Source organism: Acinonyx jubatus, chromosome D2 (genome assembly GCF_027475565.1).
Source record: "Acinonyx jubatus isolate Ajub_Pintada_27869175 chromosome D2, VMU_Ajub_asm_v1.0, whole genome shotgun sequence".
Taxonomy (NCBI): Eukaryota; Metazoa; Chordata; class Mammalia; order Carnivora; family Felidae; genus Acinonyx; species Acinonyx jubatus.
This window is the reverse complement of record NC_069393.1, coordinates 69,368,023-69,389,513: the sequence shown is the minus strand read 5'-3', so window position 1 is coordinate 69,389,513 and position 21,491 is coordinate 69,368,023. Positions and strand designations below refer to the sequence as shown.

Here is a 21,491-nt window from a genome sequence, read left to right as displayed (position 1 = left end):
ATATTTAATGGCAGCTTTGAGGTGAGATGAAACCAGATACTTTGTAAGTAGGTTAGAGAATTAGTTTAAGGCTGACATAATGAGGTCACGTGGTGTGGATTGCTAGAAAACGAAAAAAAGCATATTGACCTAGGATGTGGAAATTAGAAATTAACCAGTTTTTTTTTTTTAAGGCATTTATTAACCAGCAGGTGTTTAACTGGGCCTTCCTCTGTGCACAGCACTGTATGAAATAATATGGATGCTGTAAAAGCCATGGAGGACACAGTAATTGCTTTGAGAGAGTGTCTGGGATGGGATCCTGGTTACCTGTTTTACATTATTTACCTAGTAGATGTGAGGTGGCGTCTCTAGATCAAAGGATACAAAGATTTAATGACCGTCTAGGCAGTATAGGCCACCTTTTAAAATGTGAACAAGAGCTAGGACTCTTGTAAGTTTTTCTCCAGGCACCCTTTCCAATTTCTAGTTTCTGCCCACCCAGTCCTAGGTATTAATATTGAAGTTCTGGATGTTACTGGATTCACTGTGATCGTTAACCGCTGAGCAGGCCTCCGGCCTCCAGAGGTATTACCAGAAACTAAGTCTTAGTTAGATCGGATAGCTCCTTCATCAGTAGAATTATCAATTGGATCAGACAATAGAAATAGTTTCACTTATTCCTTTTCTGAAACTCCTTTGGAAGTTAAATTGAAATGTGTTTTTAACGCCTAGCTTCTAAAAACAAAAGCCTTTTATTTTTAGTGTAGTGAAGGACTTTCCCCACAGTGTACCTCATATAATTGTTCACCTACCTGGTTGCTACCTATTTACCTACTTGGTCCCAGGATAAAATAATCTCACTGGAGCATAGATGTTGTCAGTGATAACTTCATTCTTGTATGGTTTAACTTATAAAGCCCACTAGTTAGAAGCTAGTGCTCACTTTTAATTAGCTTTACTGTTACCTCACATAGAAGTATATGTTCAGTTCTGTAACTCTTCTATAACTATAATTTGTTGCATTATGGAGTAACAGGGTTCAGTTTAGCCTCCCACCTTAAAAAACTTAATTAAAAAAAAAAAGAAAATATATGAAATGAAGGTTTTTAGGTTTGGGACAACAAAGGCAGCACAGGACAGTGATCCCTGAGAGAAGGGAATCAAGCAAGATGGAGAATTTCCAGGTTGCTGCAAAGAAGAAGAACCCAGACAGCTTCCAGCAAGTCTCTATGAATTGAGGAGACAAAGTTTGAAGTATAGGAAACAGGGTAGAGTACCAGAGAAGAGAAAGATTTGGAGATTTGCACTGTGTTCCCTTCAATTCTTCATTCAGCTCAGTACTAATCAGTATATGTGTATGAGAAAGAGGTGGAGAAAGAACTATCAGAAAGCAGTAGGGGTGACAATTCCTAGGGCTCATAAGAGTGGTTCACGTTTCCCCCAACCAAGAGAGAGCGCTCTTAACATACAGGGCATCCAGTGGTCCTCAGAAGGGTGTTGCTTTAGCAGTGGGGACTAATTAGCCCGAATTCAAAGTCTGTTATGGACCCATCTTACAAAGCTTTGAAAGAAAACCTCAAATCAAATTGTTTCAAATAACCATGTCCCAGAAGAAAGCCCAAAATACTTGAACTCAGAAATCTCTAGGATCTACAAACTTAAAATTGACAGTGTCTGGTATCCAATAAAAAATTACCAGACATGCAAAGAAGCAGGAAAATATAGCCTATAATGAGAAGTAAAGAAAAATCAATTGGTAGAAACAAAGCCAGAAATGACCTAGGTGAAAGAAGTAGGTAAGGATGTTAAAACAGCTGTTATAAAAATATACTCCATATATTCAAGAAGGTAAATAAAAGCATGAGTGTGTTAAAAGTAGAGACATGAAAGGTGAAATGGATGTAACGTCTGAGATGAAAAATTCGGTGGGCAGAATTAACAAGATTAGATACTATAGAAGACAAGATTGGTGGACTTGAAAAACATGAAACTTTAAAAGCTATGCTAGTGACTCCTAGATTTATAACTTGGACACAGAATTCCAGATTCATATAGTCCAATGGCTGTTTGGCATCTGACATCTGGGATGACTCACAGGCATCTTCAACTGAACATGTCTAAAACTCCGTGGATAATGTGCCCGCCCTCCATTGCTTCCCTTCTCAGTAGATGGCAGTTCAGTCTTTTAGTTGCCCAGGCGCAAAACCTGAGGATTGTCCTTGAATTCTCAGTCACCATATCCAGTCCTTTAGCGACTCTTCTTGCTCACTTCTTTCGGGTCTTTACCCATCTGTCACCTCTCAGTGTCACTTTCCCTGGCTCTCTCAACATTCATACCTCCCTTCAGACTTGCTTGTGCCCTTTATTTTTACTCCCTAGCACTTGTCACTATCTAATATAATGTAGTTTTACTTATGTATTTTATGTATTATTTATGATCATCACTAGAATACCAGCTTTATGAGAGTAGATATTTTAACTGTCTTTCAGTAAGATTTCCCCAAAGCTTAGAACAGTGCCTCACATGGCAGTGAACACAGAATGAGTGACTGCATCAATGAAACATAATACCTTAACCAAACTTATTTTATTCGATTATTTATTTAATAATGATTTAGCATTATAGGAATCTCTCAATTGCTGTTTTTTGAGTGGAGTACCTACTGTGTGCCTAGCTATTTCAGTTATTGATGATATGAAAGTGGGGAAAAAATATATGAACGATTTTTCTCTCCCCTCCCCTCTTCAAGCTAATACTCTGATATTAAAAAAAAAAAACAAGGTTTGAAAAATTCTCCAAATAATTTGTATTTTAGAAGTGATACTGAGTTTTTTTTTAATTTTTTTTTTTTAATGTTTGTTTATTTTTGAGACAGAGACAGAGCATGAATGGGGGAGGGTCAGAGAGAGAGGGAGACACAGAATCTGAAGCAGGCTCCAGGCTCTGAGCTGTCAGCACAAAGCCTGATGTGGGGCTCAAACTCACGGACCATGAGATCATGACCTGAGCTGAAGTCGGACGCTTAACCGACTGAGCCACCCAGGCGCCCCAAAGTGATGCTGAGTTTTAATCCAAACCAAGTTTTTACTAGAAGACCAGCAACTGGAAGTATCTAGCTAAGTACTTAATTGTATGAGAGATTATAATAAAAAATGACATGAGAGAAGCGGTGTGTGAAGATAGGTGCAATTTAGGTGGTTCAAAAGACGAAGAGAAAGACGTTCAAAGTGGAGAAACAACAAGAAAAAAGGAAAAATGGGAGATGAGTGTTTGATGTTTAGCAAGACTGGCCTACCTACAGCAGAAAGTTTATATTAGTGATTCCTTGTTGATTCAGCAAATATACTTGAACAATAAACATGTGGCAAGTACTAAGCCAGGGGTTGTCCAGAAGCTGTGTACTCAAAGAGGGGAACACGAAAGCTACAGTACGGCGTATACATTGTTATACCCTATGATGCCCCGGATTCTGTCTATGGGAAGGCAGAATAGCAGCATCTACCCCCTTCTGACTAGCAGCTACCAGGAGGTCATACCTAAACCCTCGTCTCAAATCCACAGGATAGCCCAGACCATGGGACTGGATGGGTGCTCTGAAGGAGAACTTTGGAAAATGAGCTGCAGAGCAGGGCTGTATCTGAAAAATTGCCACAGGAAGCAGGAAGCCAGTTGAGGATACAGAGAAGGCAACAGCAAAGAGGGAAAAAACAGTATATTGTCTTGTAGTAGAAACAGAGGAAGGCTGTCCAAAGAGTCAGAAGGGGTCAGAACTGGAGCAGGTAAGTCAAGAATTAAAAATGAGAGAAAGTAGTTGGATTTGGTAAGAGTAGTCCGTCCAAACCGTCAGAATTGCTATTTCAGGAGAGTGGTTAGGAACAGAAACCAAATCACAGCATGGATGTGTAAGACAGTTTCGAATAGATACCATGGCTGTGAAACAACTGTCTTTTGTGTGTGTGCAAAGAGCTGTTTAACGCTGTGTTCGTCTTGGCTTATCATGTTAGTTACTTGTAGCGATTTACTTAAAACTCTGTCAAATTTAACTTTATTTTATGGCTATCAGTTAACTGCATAGGCCGCTTTATTTGTTGTCAGAAGCATAAAGTGTTATTTCTAGAAAATATGTGACCCCTCAGTGGCAGTCAAGACAAGAACTTTCTCTACTCTGATCATTGTTCTTACCATTCATCACGTTACTGTGCTCAACCTTGTCGCTGTCTGTGAGGGACAATGTTTTCCTTCCCCAGTGTAGGGAAGAACCCAGTTCTCCCTGCTGTGTCTTTCTTCCCTGTGAGTCTCCTTTACTTTTACACAAGACACTTGACCTCTGACACTTCTGGTCCACCAGATGTGTGGAGGTTTTCCCTCCCTGCAAGTAATTCTCTGTGAATACCACCTAGGTGTCCTACAGTTTCGCTCGACTCTGACACATCTCCCTGGAGGTAGCATCGGATCCCACAGATTAAGGGTTCAGTCTTACAAGAATGCCCACCCACCCCCTGCCACATACATACTTCAGATGTTATCACCCGTGCTTATGACCAACCAGCTATAGATCAGAAGTTGCAGCCACCCCCTCCTTGGGTTGGAAATTTTCCTTAAAGAACTCAGAGAAACACATGTTTACCTCATTATAAAGGGTATGATAAAGGACACAGATGAACAACCAGATGAAGAGCTATGTAGGGTGGGGTCTGGAAGGGTCCCAGGCGCAGGAGCTTCCATCCCCATGGAGTTGGTGGGCGTCACCCTCTCAGTGTGGTCGTACTTGCCAGCGTGGAAGCTCTCTGAACCCCATACTTTGGGATTTTATGGAGGCTTTGTTATGTAGGCATGATGGATCGTCAACTCCATCTTCAGGCTTTCTTTGGGGGCTAAAAATTCCTGGCTTCTAATCATGACATGGTCTTTTTGGTGACCAGCTCTCATCCAGGAGCCCACCTAGAGTTGTCTCATTAGAACAAAAGACACCCCTGTCACTCAGGAAGTTACAGGGGTTTCAAGAGCTCTATGTCAGGAGCAGAGGCCAAAAGCAATATTGCAGTGGGTTGCCTGGGTGGCTCAATCAGTTAAATGTCCGACTCTTGATCTCAGCTCAGGTCTTACTTTCAGGGTTGTGAGGTCAAGCCCTGCGTTGGGCTCCACGCCCAAAAAAACACACACACACAAACAATATTGCAACAAGAAATGCTCCTAGTGTTCTTATCACTTAGGATATTACAAGGGTTTTAGGAGTTTTGTGTCAGAGACCAAGGCAGAGACCACTGTGTATTTTTTTCTTGTCTCACACTGTCTTTTGTCAATGCAGGAAACCAAAGATAAACTCAAAGAAACAACAACAAAGTTAACTCAAGCAAAGGAAGAAGCAGATCAGATAAGGAAAAATTGTCAGGATATGATAAAAACGTATCAGGTATGCTTAACTTTTCAAATAGATTAGTAACAAAATTGCACCAAATATCAGTACTCGTTTTGTATCTACAGTGTTGGTAGTGTGGAATGGATTTGGTAGGACAGTTAAATAAATTGCAGACTATTTCCTGTGTTAAAGTACTTGCAGCTTAAATAGAGATCTTATTAGGGAAGTTTTAACCAAATAAAAACATTAGAAAATGTCAGAAGAATGAAGAGTACCGGAAACGTATAACATAAAACCTACTCTGTGTTATGTTACATATCTTAAGTGCTGTTTCGTGCAGAATTGACATCTTAAAAACCTTTCAGTGCAATCCTTTTTAGTATGTAAGGTTTGCATTTCACAATCAGTAAACAATGGCAAAAGCTGTCACGTTCCAAAGCATAAAACTTTAAAAGTTAAGTCATACTTTTTTCATTTCTTTTCCATTAGGAGTCAGAAGAAATTAAATCAAATGAGCTGGATGCCAAGCTTAGAGTCACAAAAGGAGAACTTGAAAAACAGATGCAAGAAAAATCCGACCAGCTAGAGGTGAGTGGCTTTCCTCTTTTCATACCGTGGATTGTGTAATAAATACAGAGGGAGAGAAATAATAAATAATGTTATACTAAGTGTAATAAGAGAATAATAAGGCCTTTTCGAAGGAACACGCAGTAACGTTTAGATCTTGTCTGGTACATAATGATTTGTGGTTTCTTTTAAACTTTTTAAAAGATGCATCATGCCAAAATAAAAGAACTGGAAGATCTGAAGAGGACATTTAAGGAGGGCATGGATGAACTACGAACACTGAGAACAAAGGTAATTAAATCGTTAGTCATTTCAGAGGAAGGGTCAATATCTTTAATTTGGGAGTCATTCTGATTTTCCAAGTGTTGGAGAAAGGATATTTATATAGAAATGTTTCAAAATGAAAGAACTCAGAGGAGTAGAATGTCGATTTCCTAGCAACGAAGGTGAGTCTCTTATTGAAATGAAAATGTCTTCCACTTTAGTCCCTTTGAACTATTTGCCACACATTGCTGTTTTATGGCACATTTGCTGTTTCTGTAACTTCTCCTTGGGCCTCTAATGTAAGGCAGTCTTGTCAGCGAATTGATTGGAAAGAAAGTTGGACTTTAGAACTGTGAGTGACAAAAAATAATAGACTTCATATTTCTCCCATATAGTCTTGTACAGTGTTAATTTCTAACAATCTAGTATAGTCTTTATTGGAAGAATAGTATCCCTTTTGATATGGATGTGAAATATCATTGAATACCATTTATTTATTTAGAAATAGGCTTTTAAGTAACAACCTGGAATTTGCCATCACTTAATAGTTTTCGAAGTGCCTTTCGTGTGCATTCCATTTGTTCTCCGTGCCAGTTTTTTGAGGTAAGTAGGGAAGGTATACGGTTTTCAGGTGAGGAAATGGAGATTCAGCAAAAACAATGTGACAAACTAAAACTCCCGAGACTAAATCATAAGAAATCTGAGACTGAGTCCTAGGACTGTCAACATCCCGTTGTATTTTCTTCACATTAATTAGTTCCGCTCCAGAATTTAGCTTGGATTATTAATATGTAATCACTATTTGAAGTAATTAAGGAACAAGAAAATATTGTTTGTACGCTAACTTGGTTATGATTTTTGATAGGTGAAATGTCTAGAAGATGAACGATTAAGAACAGAAGATGAGTTATCAAAATATAAGGAAATTATTAATCGCCAGAAAGCTGAAATTCAGAATTTATTGGACAGAGTGAAAATTGCGGATCAGATACAGGAGCAGCATCAAAGGTATAAACTTCACAACTTTTCTTTATGCTAATCAGTAGGCTCTTCTGTCTCAAGATTGTGTTCTTAAATGCCATTACTGCGTTAAACAAGAATGATTTTACAATTTGACTAGTGAAAAACTTTTAAATTCCTGTCTTTGTTTGAACTTTTTTGGATTATCTTTGAAGTTCCTATCATGGCTTCTAAAAATCAAAGTGTATATACCCTCAATATTGGAAATAGCAATTTATAAGACAGAATGGTTTTTAGTTTCTTTATCCATTCTTTAACTTTCAAATTATGTTACCTACTTTTTCTTCCCAAAGGTAGATACGTACGTATACCTGTATCTTTGTGTGTGTGTAGTGCAGAGTCAGGAGCTGACCTTATTCCTTGACCTCTTGGAAAACCTTTTAGCTAGACTCTACTCGTGACATGACCTGGCAGAGCGTGGATTCAGCTTGAATCCAAATACCTTCTTTCTCATACCTTACCCATATCTGCTGCTGAGCGTTGCTAAAAATTCTCACCATCATCAGGGTTGATGCTGTGATAAATCCATGGTTAGTTAGTAACCTCAACTGGAAATGATAATGATGTCCCTAGTCATAGCCTCTCCCCGACCTGGAAGCATCTATTCCTGCTTTGTTCACACTTCTGGTCTCCCTCCCCTTGATATTTAGGCTTAGCGGGCAATTACCTCTTATTTACCTCACAAAAGAAATGGGAGCTAACAAGTTCTTGATCTGTCCTGTGAACTCGCCAGCCTTTGCAACCTTTCTTTCTTTTCCTTTTGTTGTTATGGAAGAAGTGTTCCTGTTCCCCCCTGAATTGAGCTTTTCTCTCGACTTCTGTGGATCCCATGCTCTTCTGCTTCTCTTATCCTTTATTTCTTACCCCTCTCTAAATTTTTTCTTTCTGCACTTAAATATTGTATATTAAAAACATTAAAATTCCTATGACTCCCCTACCCTTTTCCTGTCCTTCACAACTGAGCATCTTCGTAGAATCATCTATACACATCCTCCACGCCCTTGCTTCTTTGTTCTTTTTCTCTCTACGTCCTTCTAGGTTCTACCCCAACCTCCCATTAAAAAGGAGGCATTAGCAAATGCCTCCTTAAATCTAGCACACGCTTCTCAGACTAAGCCTTGCTTGAATTTTCAGTATTTTTACAATTTTACTTACTTATTTTGAGAAAGAGAGGGAGAGTATGAGTGCTGGAGGTACAGAGAGGGAGAAAGCGAATCTCAACAAGGCTTCACATCTAGCACAGAGCCCAACATGGGGCTTGATTTCATGAACTGTGAGATCGTGACCAGCCGGAGTCAAGAGTTGACAGTTAACTGACTAAGCCACCTAGGAGCCCTGAATTTTCAGTATTAAGACCATTAAGCCCCTTATCTTTCTGGACATGCTCTGTTCTTCGGCTTCATTTCATATCTGCTTTCCTGGTGTTCCTCCCCACTTCGTGGCCACTCGTTTTCTCCTTTCCTCGGCAGCCTTCTCTTTGTCATAAAACTCTTGTCGTTGTTTTATCATACCCCCGAGTGAGCCTTACCATTCCCATACCGTACTGCAGGACCTTCAGATACTGTCTTCAGCCCTTTTTGTTCAGCTCCAGACACACAAGTATCACAGACACCTCAAACTTTAATGTGTCCCAAACTGATTCATCTGTCCTGTCCATAAATACACTCCTCTCCTGTTCCTGAGGTGAATGATGTGTGTAGCACCCACATGACTTTCCAGCCCAGGAGCCTTGGGCTCCTCCTTGGCTCTTCTCTCCTTCCCCTCACACATCTAACCAGAAACAGAGTGTTAGTGAGTATCCTTCAAGTCATGTATTTTTTACGTTCCCACCACTGCTATCATTGTCCTTTCATCTGGCAAACTGCCACAACTTCTAAACTGTCTTTTTTTAGTTTGGTGGGGTTTTTGTTTGTTTGTTTTTGTTTTGCTTCCCTTTGAATCCATTTCCTACACTGTGGCCAGCATAATCTTTTTAAAATGGAAATCTCACAAGCTTTCAGTGATTTCCCATTGGCTCAAATTGCCCTGTGAGCTCAGATGCCTTAGCATGGCTTGGAAGATCAGTAGCCACCTTCCTTCTCCCTCTGTGCCTTCTCTTTTTTCAGCACAATTGCTTACAAATGTTGAGTGTCTCCCGTGTTCAATGCTGGGGATATAATGCTGTCGCTGTCCCCATCAGTGTTGAAGCAACAAACAAGTCATTCTGTCGTTCCCTCCCCAGATTTAGCACATACTGTTTCTTCTACCAAAAACATATATATATTTTTGAATATGAAATGTATTGTCACATTGGTTTCCATACAACACCCAGTGCTCATCCTGACAGGTGCCCTCCTCAATGCCCATTGCCCACTTTCCCCTCCCTCCCACCCCCCGTCAACCCTCAGTTTGTTCTCAGTTTTTAAGAGTCTCTTATGCTTTGGCTCCCTCCCTCTCTAACTTTTTTTTTTTCCCTTCCCCTCCCCCTTGGTCTTCTGTTAAGTTTCTCAGGATCCACATAAGAGTGAAAACATATGGTATCTGTCTTTCTCTGTATGGCTCATTTCACCCAAGAACATATTTTGATGTCTCGGTCACTCCTACTTTTTCTTTAGGTCGGGAATTAGCAAACTGTGGCCCGAGAGCCAAATCCAGCATGCTACCTTTTTTTGTAAATAATTTTTTTGTTTTGGAACACAGCTGCTCTCATTCCATTATGGGCTGTCCGAGGCTGCTTTCACACCATGGTACCAGGGAACAACAGTCGCCACAGGGCCATGTGCCCTAGAAGCTTAAATTGTTTACTGTCTGGACTTTTTGCAGGAAAAGTTTGCTAACCTTTACTTTAAGTATTCGTTTAAACATCACTTATACGAGGTGAGGCAACCCACTCTGCGCTTTCATGAAAAATGTTTTATCACACATACAGTTTCCTTACTTGAATGAAAGCCCTTTGAAAGCAAGCCCGTGTCAGTCTTGCTCACTTACACTCCCAGCTCTTAGTTCCTAGCACATATCAGGTAGTCATAAAAATCCAAATAAATAATTTGGATGAATGCATAAAAGTACCTTCATAAAACATTTTATTTGATGAAAACTCCCAAACCATTAACTTAATGTATTTTAATAGTTTTTTTTCCCCTAAACATAAACTTTGTTTTTTAGAGGTAAACAAGAAATTGAAAATTTGAAGGAAGAAGTGGAAAGTCTCAATTCTTTGATTAATGACCTACAAAAAGACATCGAAGGCAGTAGGAAAAGAGAATCTGAGCTACTGCTGTTTACAGAAAAGCTCACTAGTAAGAATGCACAGCTCCAGTCTGAATCCAATTCTTTGCAGTCACAATTGGATAAGCTTTCCTGTAGTGAAAGTCAGTTACAAAGCCAATGTGAACAAATGAAACAGACAAATACTAATTTGGTAAGTATAAATTTACATGTAACTTTTATTTATTTATTTATTTTAAATTTTTTATGTTTATTATTTATTTTTGAGAGAGAGAGAGTGTGTGAGCAGGCGAGAGGCAGAGAGAGAGGGAGACACAGAATCGGAAGCAGGCTCCAGGCTCCGAGCTGTCAGCACAGAGCCCAACGCGGGGCTCAGACCCACGAGCTGTGAGATCATGACCTGAGCCGAAGTCGGACACTCAACCGACTGAGCCACCCAGGCACCCCTACATTTAACTTTTAAAGCAACATAGCAAGAAGCACAAATTAAATTTTCCTACTAGCATAAACCCACTGGTAGTTGAGTTAAACTCTTTTTTTGTATTGGCATTGACTTTCTGGCAATTTCAAATGCTGTGCAAGGTAACAGTTTTTCTTTGCAACTTGTTCAGAGTGTCCTTTTTCCTTCCTAATTTATAATAAAATGTCTCCCTAAAATGCTTATGAAAAAGTATTTCACTTTTGAAAATAAGAAAACCATGGTTTTTTTGGGGGCGCCTGGGAGGCTCAGTCGGTTGGGTGGCCGACTTCGGCTCAGGTCATGTTCTCATGGTTTGTGAGTTCGAGCCCCGCGTCGGGCTCTGTGCTGACAGCTCAGAGCCTGGAGCCTGCTTTCAGTTCTGTGTCTCCCTGTCTCTGGCCCTCCCCCGCTCACGCTCTGACTCTCTCTCTCAAAAATAAATAAACATTAAAAAAAAAAAGAAAACCATGGTTTTTGTCATTCCTAACTGGAATTACTGTATATTTTTTAAAGTTATTTCAAATTTCTATATGTTTATAGTTTAAAAATGGTTTAATATTTCTGTGTTATGAAAGTATCTTCGAGTTACTCATAAAGATAATTTGAGGTTTTAGTCCAAAATACACAGAGAACATTGGTCATATGCTCTTTTGCGTGTATGAAATGGCAAATGTGTTAATATGCCCCCTGCATTTCTCAATGAGGAATTTGGAGAGCTCAGGAAACAGAACCTGGTAAGAAGCAATTCTGGAAGAATCTACCATCATTTACCATCAGGGACCTTGTATTTTCAGGATTTTGAATTGTGAGCAATAATGGAAACAGGTATTAAAACTGGTGTATTTTGTTTTATCCTTTTTAATATTTAGGAAAGTAGATTGTTGAAAGAGGAGGAACTGCGGAGGGAGGAGGTCCAGACCCTGCAAGCGGAACTCACCTGTAGACAAACAGAAGTTAAAGCACTGAGCACCCAGGTCGAAGAACTAAAAGATGAATTAGTCACTCAGAGACGTAAACATGCCTCCAGTGTCAAGGATCTTATCAAACAACTCCAGCAAGGTACCAATTTCTCACCCACTTAGACCTTAATATTGTTTCTTTTAGTCATTAAGGATTTATAGAAAAAAATCTACTTTGCATCAGGTTCTACCACTTTGATTAGAACTCTGTGTTCTTTTTAATGTATTGATGTTCACAAACCAAATCACTAAACCTCTTATAGTTCCACAAATAGTCTATAACATCCTCTATGTAAAGGGCACTTATTCGCAGAATCCCAAAACGTGACAATTGGGAATGTACCTTAGGGAAGTAGTGTCTAAACTTTTTTGACCACATGCTCCTATCAGTAAAAAGTAGTTAAGCATTTGTTCTCCAATTTATGTATACTTATTTATAAATTTTAAACATGTATTATTCTACATTACAAATGTAAATTTTAAAAGATCAGATGAAATACAAGTATAAATGGAAATTCTAATATTTTCTCCCTATACATGCTATGAGTTGTTTTGTTTAGCATCTAGGTACCTGTACCTCCCCTCATAGACCTCTTAGAGATCACTGAACCCTAACCCTTCATCTTAGAGGAGACCGAGACCCAGATACGTTCTGAATTACCCGAACACAACAACTAGGACTAGAACCCAGATTTCTTTTCATCTAAAAATTCATGCAGTTATTTGGAGTCTATGCTATATGCTTGCATAAAAGATGAATAAGATATGTATTCTGACTTCCTAATCTCTACTATTCCTCACTACTTTGTGGTAAAATATGGTAAAATATAGTAATAAGATAAAAGAGTTTTAGCATTTACTTAATATGAATATATTCAGGTATTTGCCTTAAGGAGTATTCAGTTTGTTTTTATAGATATAATTGAAGGGAAATCTTTGGCATCACAGAGATCATCTAAATTCGTCAGGATTCTGAAAGCTAGGTCACTGTACCTAAATGATATCATCATAGTGTTGTCTCTATATATTTTGTATTTGACCTGTACGTTTCTACATGTCATTGTATATGAATGACTACTATAGCTCTCCTGTCTGAAGTATGTATTCAAGAAATTTCTCTTGATGTTTAAGCTATTTTTGCCTAAGTGATTTTAGCAATTAAGATCACAGATAGTGGGGGCGAATGGTCATGAGAATTGTCACAGGCAATCCATTTCTTTTTCCTATAGCACGAAGAAAATTAGATCAGATTGAGAATGGAAACTATGATAAAGAAGTCAGCAGCATGGGGAGTCGTTCTAGTTCATCAGGTAAAAATCTCAGGCTTCAGATGTTACCTAGTGACTGACTGTAAAAAGAAGTAGCTTCTTTGGTGTGTTAAAAGGTATTGATATGCTTTTTTTTTTTCCCATTTTGAGTTATAAAAAGTTGTAGCATTTCCAGTTAAATACTTACATTCTCATCACTGTCCAGGGTTTCAAGTTTGCCACGGGATTCTGGATTGTCTGTCTCCTTACCTCCTTTTTTACCTGCTGCTTCTTTATTCTGTGTAACAATTTCCTCATTTTTCAATTTAGATTTGTATCTATCCATATAGAGAGATTGGGTATAATACAGTGTCTCTCTCTCTCTCTCTCTCTCTCTCTCTCTCTCTCTCCTCCCCCCTTCCTCTCCCTCTCTCTTTTTTTCCTTTTATATTTTAACACCTGAAAACTGATGAAATGATGATCATTATCAGATTTTTTATATATGTGTATTTTATTTTTTAAAAAATTTTTAACGTTTATTTATTTTTAAGAAAGACAGAGTATGAGTGGGGGAGGAGCAGAGAGAGAGAGAGAGAGAGAGGGAGACACAGAATCTGAAGCAGGCTCCAGGCTCCGAGCTGTCAGCACAGAGCCTGACGCAGGGCTTGAACTCGCAAACTGTGAGATCATGACCTGAGCCGAAGTCAGATGCTTAACGGACTGAGCCACCCAAGTGCTTCTATATATGTGTATTTTAAAATTTTTTAGCTTTTCTCATGATAAATATGCCAAAAATTATGATTGATACCATTGTGGAAATGATAATTAGCAAAAAAAAAAAATCAGTATATTTGTCATTTTGGAATGCCAGGAGCCATGCTAAGCACTTCAAGCATATTATTGACTCTGCAGAATAGTCGTGTGAGGTAAGTGTTATAATTCACATTTTAGAGATGAGGAAACTAAGATTCCGAATGGTTCCATGACTTGCTCCGAATTCACAGCGACAGAACTCTCAGCCTCTAGAGTCCTTTCGTGCCATTACACTACACTCCCTTTCAGGAGTTGTACCTTACAGGGAGAATCAGCTGTTCCAGTAATGGGAAAATCATGTAGTAGAAAGAACATGGGTTTGAAATTACACATACGTATTTTGAACCCGGTCTGTCACTTATTAGTGTGCAACCTCGAATAAGATCTATTCCTTGTCTTCAGTCTACAAAATGGAGTTGAAAAGGCTTATGTTTGTAGTATAAAAAGGATCAGAAGTTTTTCTCAACTGATGTTGGTAAAAATAATAGCTAACACTTAGTGCTTATTATATGCACTGTTCCAAACACTTTCACATACGTTAGCTCATTTAAATAAAGATAACAATCCTATGAAGTAAATAATAACATTATTCCCATTTTAAGATGAAATGACCAAGGCACAGAGAGTTAAATGACGTGGCCAAAGTCACAGAGCTACAAAGTGGAGGAGTGGGATTTGTACCTAAGGAGACTGGCTTCCGAGCTGAACCCACTGGTATATTCTGTCTTCTCTCTCTGTGTCTGCCTTTGGCTCCTCGTTTCACTTCAGGCTTGTTATTGTGACTTTTTCTGAGTTTCTTGTTTCTCTCTTGCCACTTCCTCATCCTGTTGCTGAGAGACATAATAGGCCCTTTGGTACTTCTGACATCCATGTATTCAATAGCAAGAGCTCAGGCCAGGTAGGACTTGTGTTCTGTGCCCAGCTGTGTTAGAGTGAATATTTGAAAACAATACTAGAGAAATAATATGTGCTATTAGAGATGACTTTAGACTAAGCACAGCATCTTAACTGATTTTTTTTTTTGTCTTCAGGGTCCCTCAATGCTCGAAGCAGTGCAGAAGATCGATCTCCAGAAAATACTGGGTCATCAGTAGCTGTGGATAACTTTCCAGAAGTAGATAAGGCCATGTTGATTGAGAGGATAGTAAGGCTACAGAAAGCACATGCTCGGAAAAATGAAAAGATAGAATTTATGGAGGATCATATCAAACAATTGGTAGAAGAAATTAGGAAAAAAACAAAGTATGTATTATTATGATAACACACTCTGTGTTTGAAATACCGTTATTTGTATGGTAAAGTTACTGTTTTCAGAACTAATTATAACAAGAGCCCATCTTTCAAAAAATATTTGTTAATTTCCCAGTCTTATATTGATCACTTAACTATGTTCTAGGTTTTGGGAATACAGAAAAACCTAGTTTTTCTGTAAAACAAAGAAAGAAAAAACAGGTCGTTAAGGTGATACAGAGAGTTCAGTGGATGTTGATTTTTCTTTTAAAATTGTTTTTAAGTTTATTTATTTTGAGAGAGAGACAATGTGAGCAGGCTAGGGGCAGAGAGAGAGGAAGAGAGAGAAAGAATCCCAAGCAGGCTCTGCACTGTCAATACAGAGCCTGACACGGGGCTTGAACCCACAAAACCGTGAGATCATGACCTGAGCCGAAACGGAGAGTCGGACGCTTAACCAACCTAGCCACCCAGACGCCTCAGATGTTGATTTTTTTAAGATACTAAAATAACTTTGCATTTAAAAAGAATACTCTACTTCACTTTCAGTTTTCATGACTCTGGCTCTAAGAGATAATATGGGGTTGTGGGTTATTGTTCCTGTCGGGTAGGATATAGTGGGTAATTTATTGGGCACCTGCCAAGTACAAGATTCTGTGCCTGTGACTTACCGAAATTTCATTGATTTCTTACAACTGAGTGACCTATACGTTAACTGGTGGTGCTCAGGTCAAATTACTAAATGTTCCAGAGTCACCACTCATGTAGTAAGTGACCAAAAGCTGGAGATCTGGGCCCAGCTCTGACTGACTCCAGAGCCTGTGCTGTGCCAGAGTCCTCTTACAAATGTCATATTCTTTTAAGTAAGAGGTTTTATATATGTACCCATGCCTTTTTAATTTTAATTTTGAAATAATTTTAGTCTTAGAGAAAATTTTGCCCATGACTTAAAAAAAGGATAAAGTTCTGAGTTTAATAACGGGAAAATAGAAAATGCTAACTAAAAATGGAGCAATAAGAAATTACTCAAAAGTATTTTGATTAAGGTAATAAAGAAATTGAAAAGCGGTGTTTGTATATCGTTAATATAAATACCATGTTGAACAAAAATGGGATTAAGAAACTACTGAATGAGAAAAGTTCCCTTATTTTCTAGTATAATAGATATTTGTTTTATGCTAATCATCTTTATGCTTATGATTAGCCAACTCCTGTAAATTCTAATGTTTTTAATTCTGCAAGTATATAACCGACAGTGTCATTTTATTTTACAGAATAATTCAGAGTTACATTTTACGGGAAGAATCAGGCACACTTTCTTCAGAGGCATCTGATTTTAACAAAGTCCATTTAAGTAGACGGGGAGGCATTATGGCATCTTTATATACATCCCATCCAGCTGATAGTGGATTAACATTGGAACTCTCTTTGGAGATCAACAGAAAATTACAGGCTGTTTTAGAGGATACATTACTAAAAAATATTACATTGAAGGTATTTATATTTTTCATTTACTTACCAACCAGCAAGCATGGCATAATGGGGCCTCTTTCATTGCGTGAGCTGGCATGTAAATGACCAATTCTGTAATGCAAGGTAGCCATTTGACCCAGAGATCAAATTTCTGTATTGTTCTTAATGAAAAAGAAAGAGCAAAACATCAGCTTCACTATTGGACAGACAGTTGTTTATTTTGCAGTGGGCCGCCTCTGACCTCTATTATAGTTAGTTATGATTGATCACTGAGGCTTTAAGACTGAGGTGTGTCTTTTCTAATGTACATTCTAGCTCTACTTTTTGCAGGTATTACCTGACCTGACTGTTCTGTTTGTGCTGTGTTTGGGCCTCCATAGTCAGTAATGGATTTTAAAGAATGTTTTTATTTAATTCATTATTATCATTTTTTAATTTTAGAGAGTGCACAAGCAGGGGAGAGAGGGAGAGAGAGAGAATCTTAGGCAGGCTCTACGTTCAGCACAGAACCTGATGTGGGGCTCAGTCCCATGACCCTGGGATCATGACCTGAGCCAAAGTCACTCAGACGCTCAACTGACTGAACCACCCAGGTGTCCCTAAAACAGAACATTTTAAATCTAGTAATAATTTTGTGCACCAAAATTTACTGTCGCTTCAGTAAAAAGACAGATTCTGAAATGTATAGGACTCCTTTACTGAAAACCACTGTGCTCCTGGCCAGTGTCACCGAGCATTTAAGACTCATCCTCACCCTTTTGGTTTCAAAATTTAAGCAAAAACAGTACAAACTGAATCTTTATACTTATGCTACCTAATAATTCTGTTTTATTTCCCCCTTTTTCTAACTGGTGAAGGAAAATCTACAAACACTTGGAACAGAAATTGAGCGTCTTATTAAACATCAGCATGAACTCGAACAGAGAACGAAGAAACCCTAACGCAAAGCTCTCATTCACTAAACAGACAAAAGCCACATAAGGAGCAGGTGCCACTGCCCATTATTGTTGGAAACTTTTCCCTGCTTTGTGTGTCAGTAAAAAATTGTTTTGCTTCATCTGTATAAAAAAGTATCCTTTTACAATATGAATGCATTGCTGTGTATACTGTAAGAGCAAAAGCTTTGATGAAATTTGTTTTTGTATAGTGACAGCCTGTCCCTGAATCAGAACAACCGAAATTGCTAATGGTCATACAAAGTGCTGAACATTACTACAAGGGCTTTTGAAAACCCCTTCTCCTTATTTCTTCCTTTTAAAATGTATTATGTCAAAAATGATTCAGCTTTTAAAATTCTGCATGAAAGGACACGTGTTCATCATTCCGTAATGTGCTGTTTCTCCAACGTGAAGAAAACTAAAGTGATAAAGATCATATTTGACCTTCCAGTATCCCATTTGGTTGTGTCACAGGGATGCCAGTGAGTCTTAACTTCTTGTCATTTTAATGGACGCTAATAGGAAAGCCAGCTCTTGGTCGCCAGCAATAATCAGCCATTGAATGCCTCCATCAGGTTTCCTTCTCTGTGCTAGGTACGTTTTGTCAGATTCAAATTGTTTGAGTTCATAGTTGAGTTTTTTTAGTCTTCAGTTACACAAAATCTGATTTTAAATAACACGCTCACTTAGAAAATCTCTGCGGACTTCAGTTGTATTTTAAAATGTGAAATAGATTATTCATTAGAACAGAGAGATGAATAATGAATTCTTTGAAGCTGAAATACTTTAGTTTTACTGACATCAAGTGTTAAGAAAAATGTGTAAGGCTTTTAGGAAGAACCAGTTCCCCAGAGAATCCAGCGTATGGCTCTGTTAACCATGTCATTTGAGCACCATGCTTGACCATTGATATAATTATGTATTCCAGCAGAGTGATCTTACAGTCCCCAAATGTGATGTGTTTCAATATATTTATTTAAAATACAAAATAATTACATCTCTGTAACCAAGGGAAATTTAGAGCCAAATTTGTGTAGCCTGTTGGATTTTTACAATATTTATTTAAAATACGCACTTACATGTCGCCAGTCCATGGTATCGGTACTTCTGCATCATTGAATTTTGTTCCCTCCTCTTGTAATTTGTCACCTATTATCATTTCCGTGTGTGGTTTTTCACACTTCATTACATTCAGGTCATCTCTACGATAGGATACCTTGGCTGACATGCAGATGTTGCCACAAGTGTCACTCTTGTTTTGGATTTTTGCATCCTTTTTTCTCCCCTTAAGAGAAGTAAGCTTTGGGATGATGAAAAAGCCTTTCAGAAGTTATATGGCTCTGAAAGTTGGGCTTACGGTGGCAATGTCCTGTTAATGTGTTTTAACATTTTTTTTATATCAACATTGTTTAAAAGGATCACATGCTTAATTTTTACTAAGGATTCAATGTAGTGTCTTATTTTTTTCTGTGTATCGAGGTGTGTTGTCATCCAAAAACAAAATCTTTTCAGCATGGAAGTAGAAGTTCAAAACATTTTTAAAATAGCTGTAACAAGTGTCAGTCTTACCATAATGTGTCTTGTTATTTTTACCAGTAATAATTTATCAAAATAAAAGAAGAGGGTGAGTGCAATCAAATCTGAATTATTTTTCCCTTTGTTTCTAGACATACTATTGATATTCCTATAGACTGCTTAGAGTAGCCAACAAAACTACATTTTTATGGCTGCTTATGTGATAGAGATTCATACACTACAATATTTGTTTTTTCCTTCCAAGACACAAAATATATGAATGGAGGCCAAACAGTGATCAGATCTAGAGTGTCCTATGTCTACACACTTTTTAAGAATATATACATTTATTACATACAAAAATAAAACATTCCAATATTAACACTTGTGCCACCATTTGGGAAAGTTGAATGGTGAAGCAACTTTAGAAGAAAGCTGTCATAAATCATGTTCTGACTTATTGTTACTTACCCCCCCCCCCATAAATATAAGAAACTATGGAAAACTTTTGAAGAGAATGCTTTATCTTCTTTTTTTCCTTCAGTTTCTATTGTATCTTCACTTTCTATTGTGGATTAGAACCAAACAAAGTACTATATGAAAATGTGCATATATCACATCTTTATACAAACTTACAAAAAGCTCCTGGTGTGAGGATTTAGGGATTTAGAGAGTCTTTTACTATAGTGAATATACGGAGAGAAGAGTGGAGTGTCCAAAAAAGGAAAATGGCCTGAATAAACCTGAGATCTGGGGGAATATTTATTTTAGATGTTCATTATTCATTGTACATATCAAAGGCTACATTGATAGTTAGCACTGCTTTGGTTTCTTTGAACAGGAAATTATTTTGTGTGTGTGTCTTATCTGTATATGCTTACTAGGCCTTCGTTTTGAAGTGAGTTCTTACTGTGGCTCCCTTTTTCGCATACTACTTCCCTTTAGCCTGTTAAGTGTTCAGGATTGAAAACAGTGGGTTTGAGCAAAGAAATGGGTTTGAACTTCGGTATTTTGGTTTTTCTTTTAACTTTCTATCTTTGACGCCATTTAAAGTGATTTATCTTGCATTATTTTATCAGGCTACCAGCATGTTATTTATTCATTAAAAAAAAAAAACACCTGTATTGAAAGTCTGCTATTGTGCTATTGCCTGGCACCATCCAGGGTATTGTGATTTTACTGGTGAACAGACCGGGCAGGACTGTTGCTGTCCCCATGGAGCTGAGGTCTAGTGACAATGGCAGGGAAGGCACCAGAAGCAGCTCTTTGAGCCTCTGCAGCTCCCAGCCAGCTGCCGTAGGAAGAGGGTTAATCCAGTTGTGCAAGTAGTGGCCCAGAAGTCTCGCTGTGGCATGAAACTTCGGGAGATGAGTCCTTGCTCTGGGGTAGGCTGAGAGGTCTGCACGTCCTCTGCCATAGTTTGGTGTTTACTTCTTCTTTAGGAAAAAAGAAAAAATCCAAAGAGCATAGACAAGTATTTGATTTTTGCCATTTTAGTAAATTATTAATGCCTACTTGATGCTCATAAAAGTGAATCTAATCACGTTTTCATGCGTGTTCCTAAACTTTGTTTCACAGCATATTCTTTTCTAAAGATTTTCTTCATAAAAGTTTAGATCAAGATTTACCAAGACATTAAAAAACCGTCAATGTTGTAAATGTTATATATATGCTACTGTGGTGAAAATACTTTTCTCAATCATGTTACTCGGTATGGTTAGTTTGCCTTATGAATGTTGACTCTACTAGCCTGTTTTTCGATATCCTTTTTAAAAAACAAAACAATCTTCTTTTGACACTGAGATTGTTCATTTTTAACACCAGTTGGTGGCACTAGAAACCTGAAATTTCTCAAGGCTCTGAACAAGAGCAAATAATTGAAAACATATCCAAACATGAAGAATTTTCAGGAAAATAAATGAAAAATATAATTGTATATTAAAGATGTATTTTCTGGTATGAATTCTTTTTTAAAATGCATATGCCTGTCCATTTTGATGACAATGATAAAACTTGTTTATCTTCCAAAAATGTGTATATATATATACATATATATGTGTGTGTGTGTGTGTATATATATGTATATGTATGTGTGTGTGTGCATTGTACAGATAATCTTTAATTTGATTACACTGTTCATTTTGTAAATATGTTTCTGTATAAAATGAAGCTTTTCAAGAGAATTCTATGTATATATTGTACTTATTAAATAGGTAATGCCTATTGTATTACCAAGTTGTATTTTATAGCATCTTTGATTATTTATTTACATACACCACTTGCTAAACAGACTGATTCTCCAGACTGTTGGCAAGGCTGATTCAAATTGCTTGAATTTTCTTTTTTAAACTCCACTAGGAGGTTTTGCTTATCACAGTTCTCTTTATTATACCAATTATTATTAGAAGTCAATGAATAGTAAGCAGTTTAAATTGAATGCCAGGTTCTATTTTAAA

General features: G+C 37.8%; 1 protein-coding gene across 1 annotated transcript in view; it reads left to right on the top strand.

Moving 5' to 3' along the window:
• Positions 1-20,831, top strand: part of CCDC186 (coiled-coil domain containing 186) — a 52,517-nt gene extending 31,686 nt beyond the window's left edge. Inside the window, exons 7-16 of the mRNA XM_015071323.3 lie at positions 5,292-5,396; positions 5,832-5,930; positions 6,114-6,200; positions 7,039-7,181; positions 10,338-10,593; positions 11,730-11,919; positions 13,049-13,129; positions 14,911-15,121; positions 16,384-16,603; positions 17,440-20,831. Of these exons, the coding sequence (XP_014926809.1) occupies positions 5,292-5,396; positions 5,832-5,930; positions 6,114-6,200; positions 7,039-7,181; positions 10,338-10,593; positions 11,730-11,919; positions 13,049-13,129; positions 14,911-15,121; positions 16,384-16,603; positions 17,440-17,523 (1,476 nt within the window). The 3' untranslated portion in view covers positions 17,524-20,831. The remainder of the gene's footprint in view (positions 1-5,291; positions 5,397-5,831; positions 5,931-6,113; positions 6,201-7,038; positions 7,182-10,337; positions 10,594-11,729; positions 11,920-13,048; positions 13,130-14,910; positions 15,122-16,383; positions 16,604-17,439) is intronic.
• The last annotated feature ends 660 nt before the right edge of the window (positions 20,832-21,491 follow it).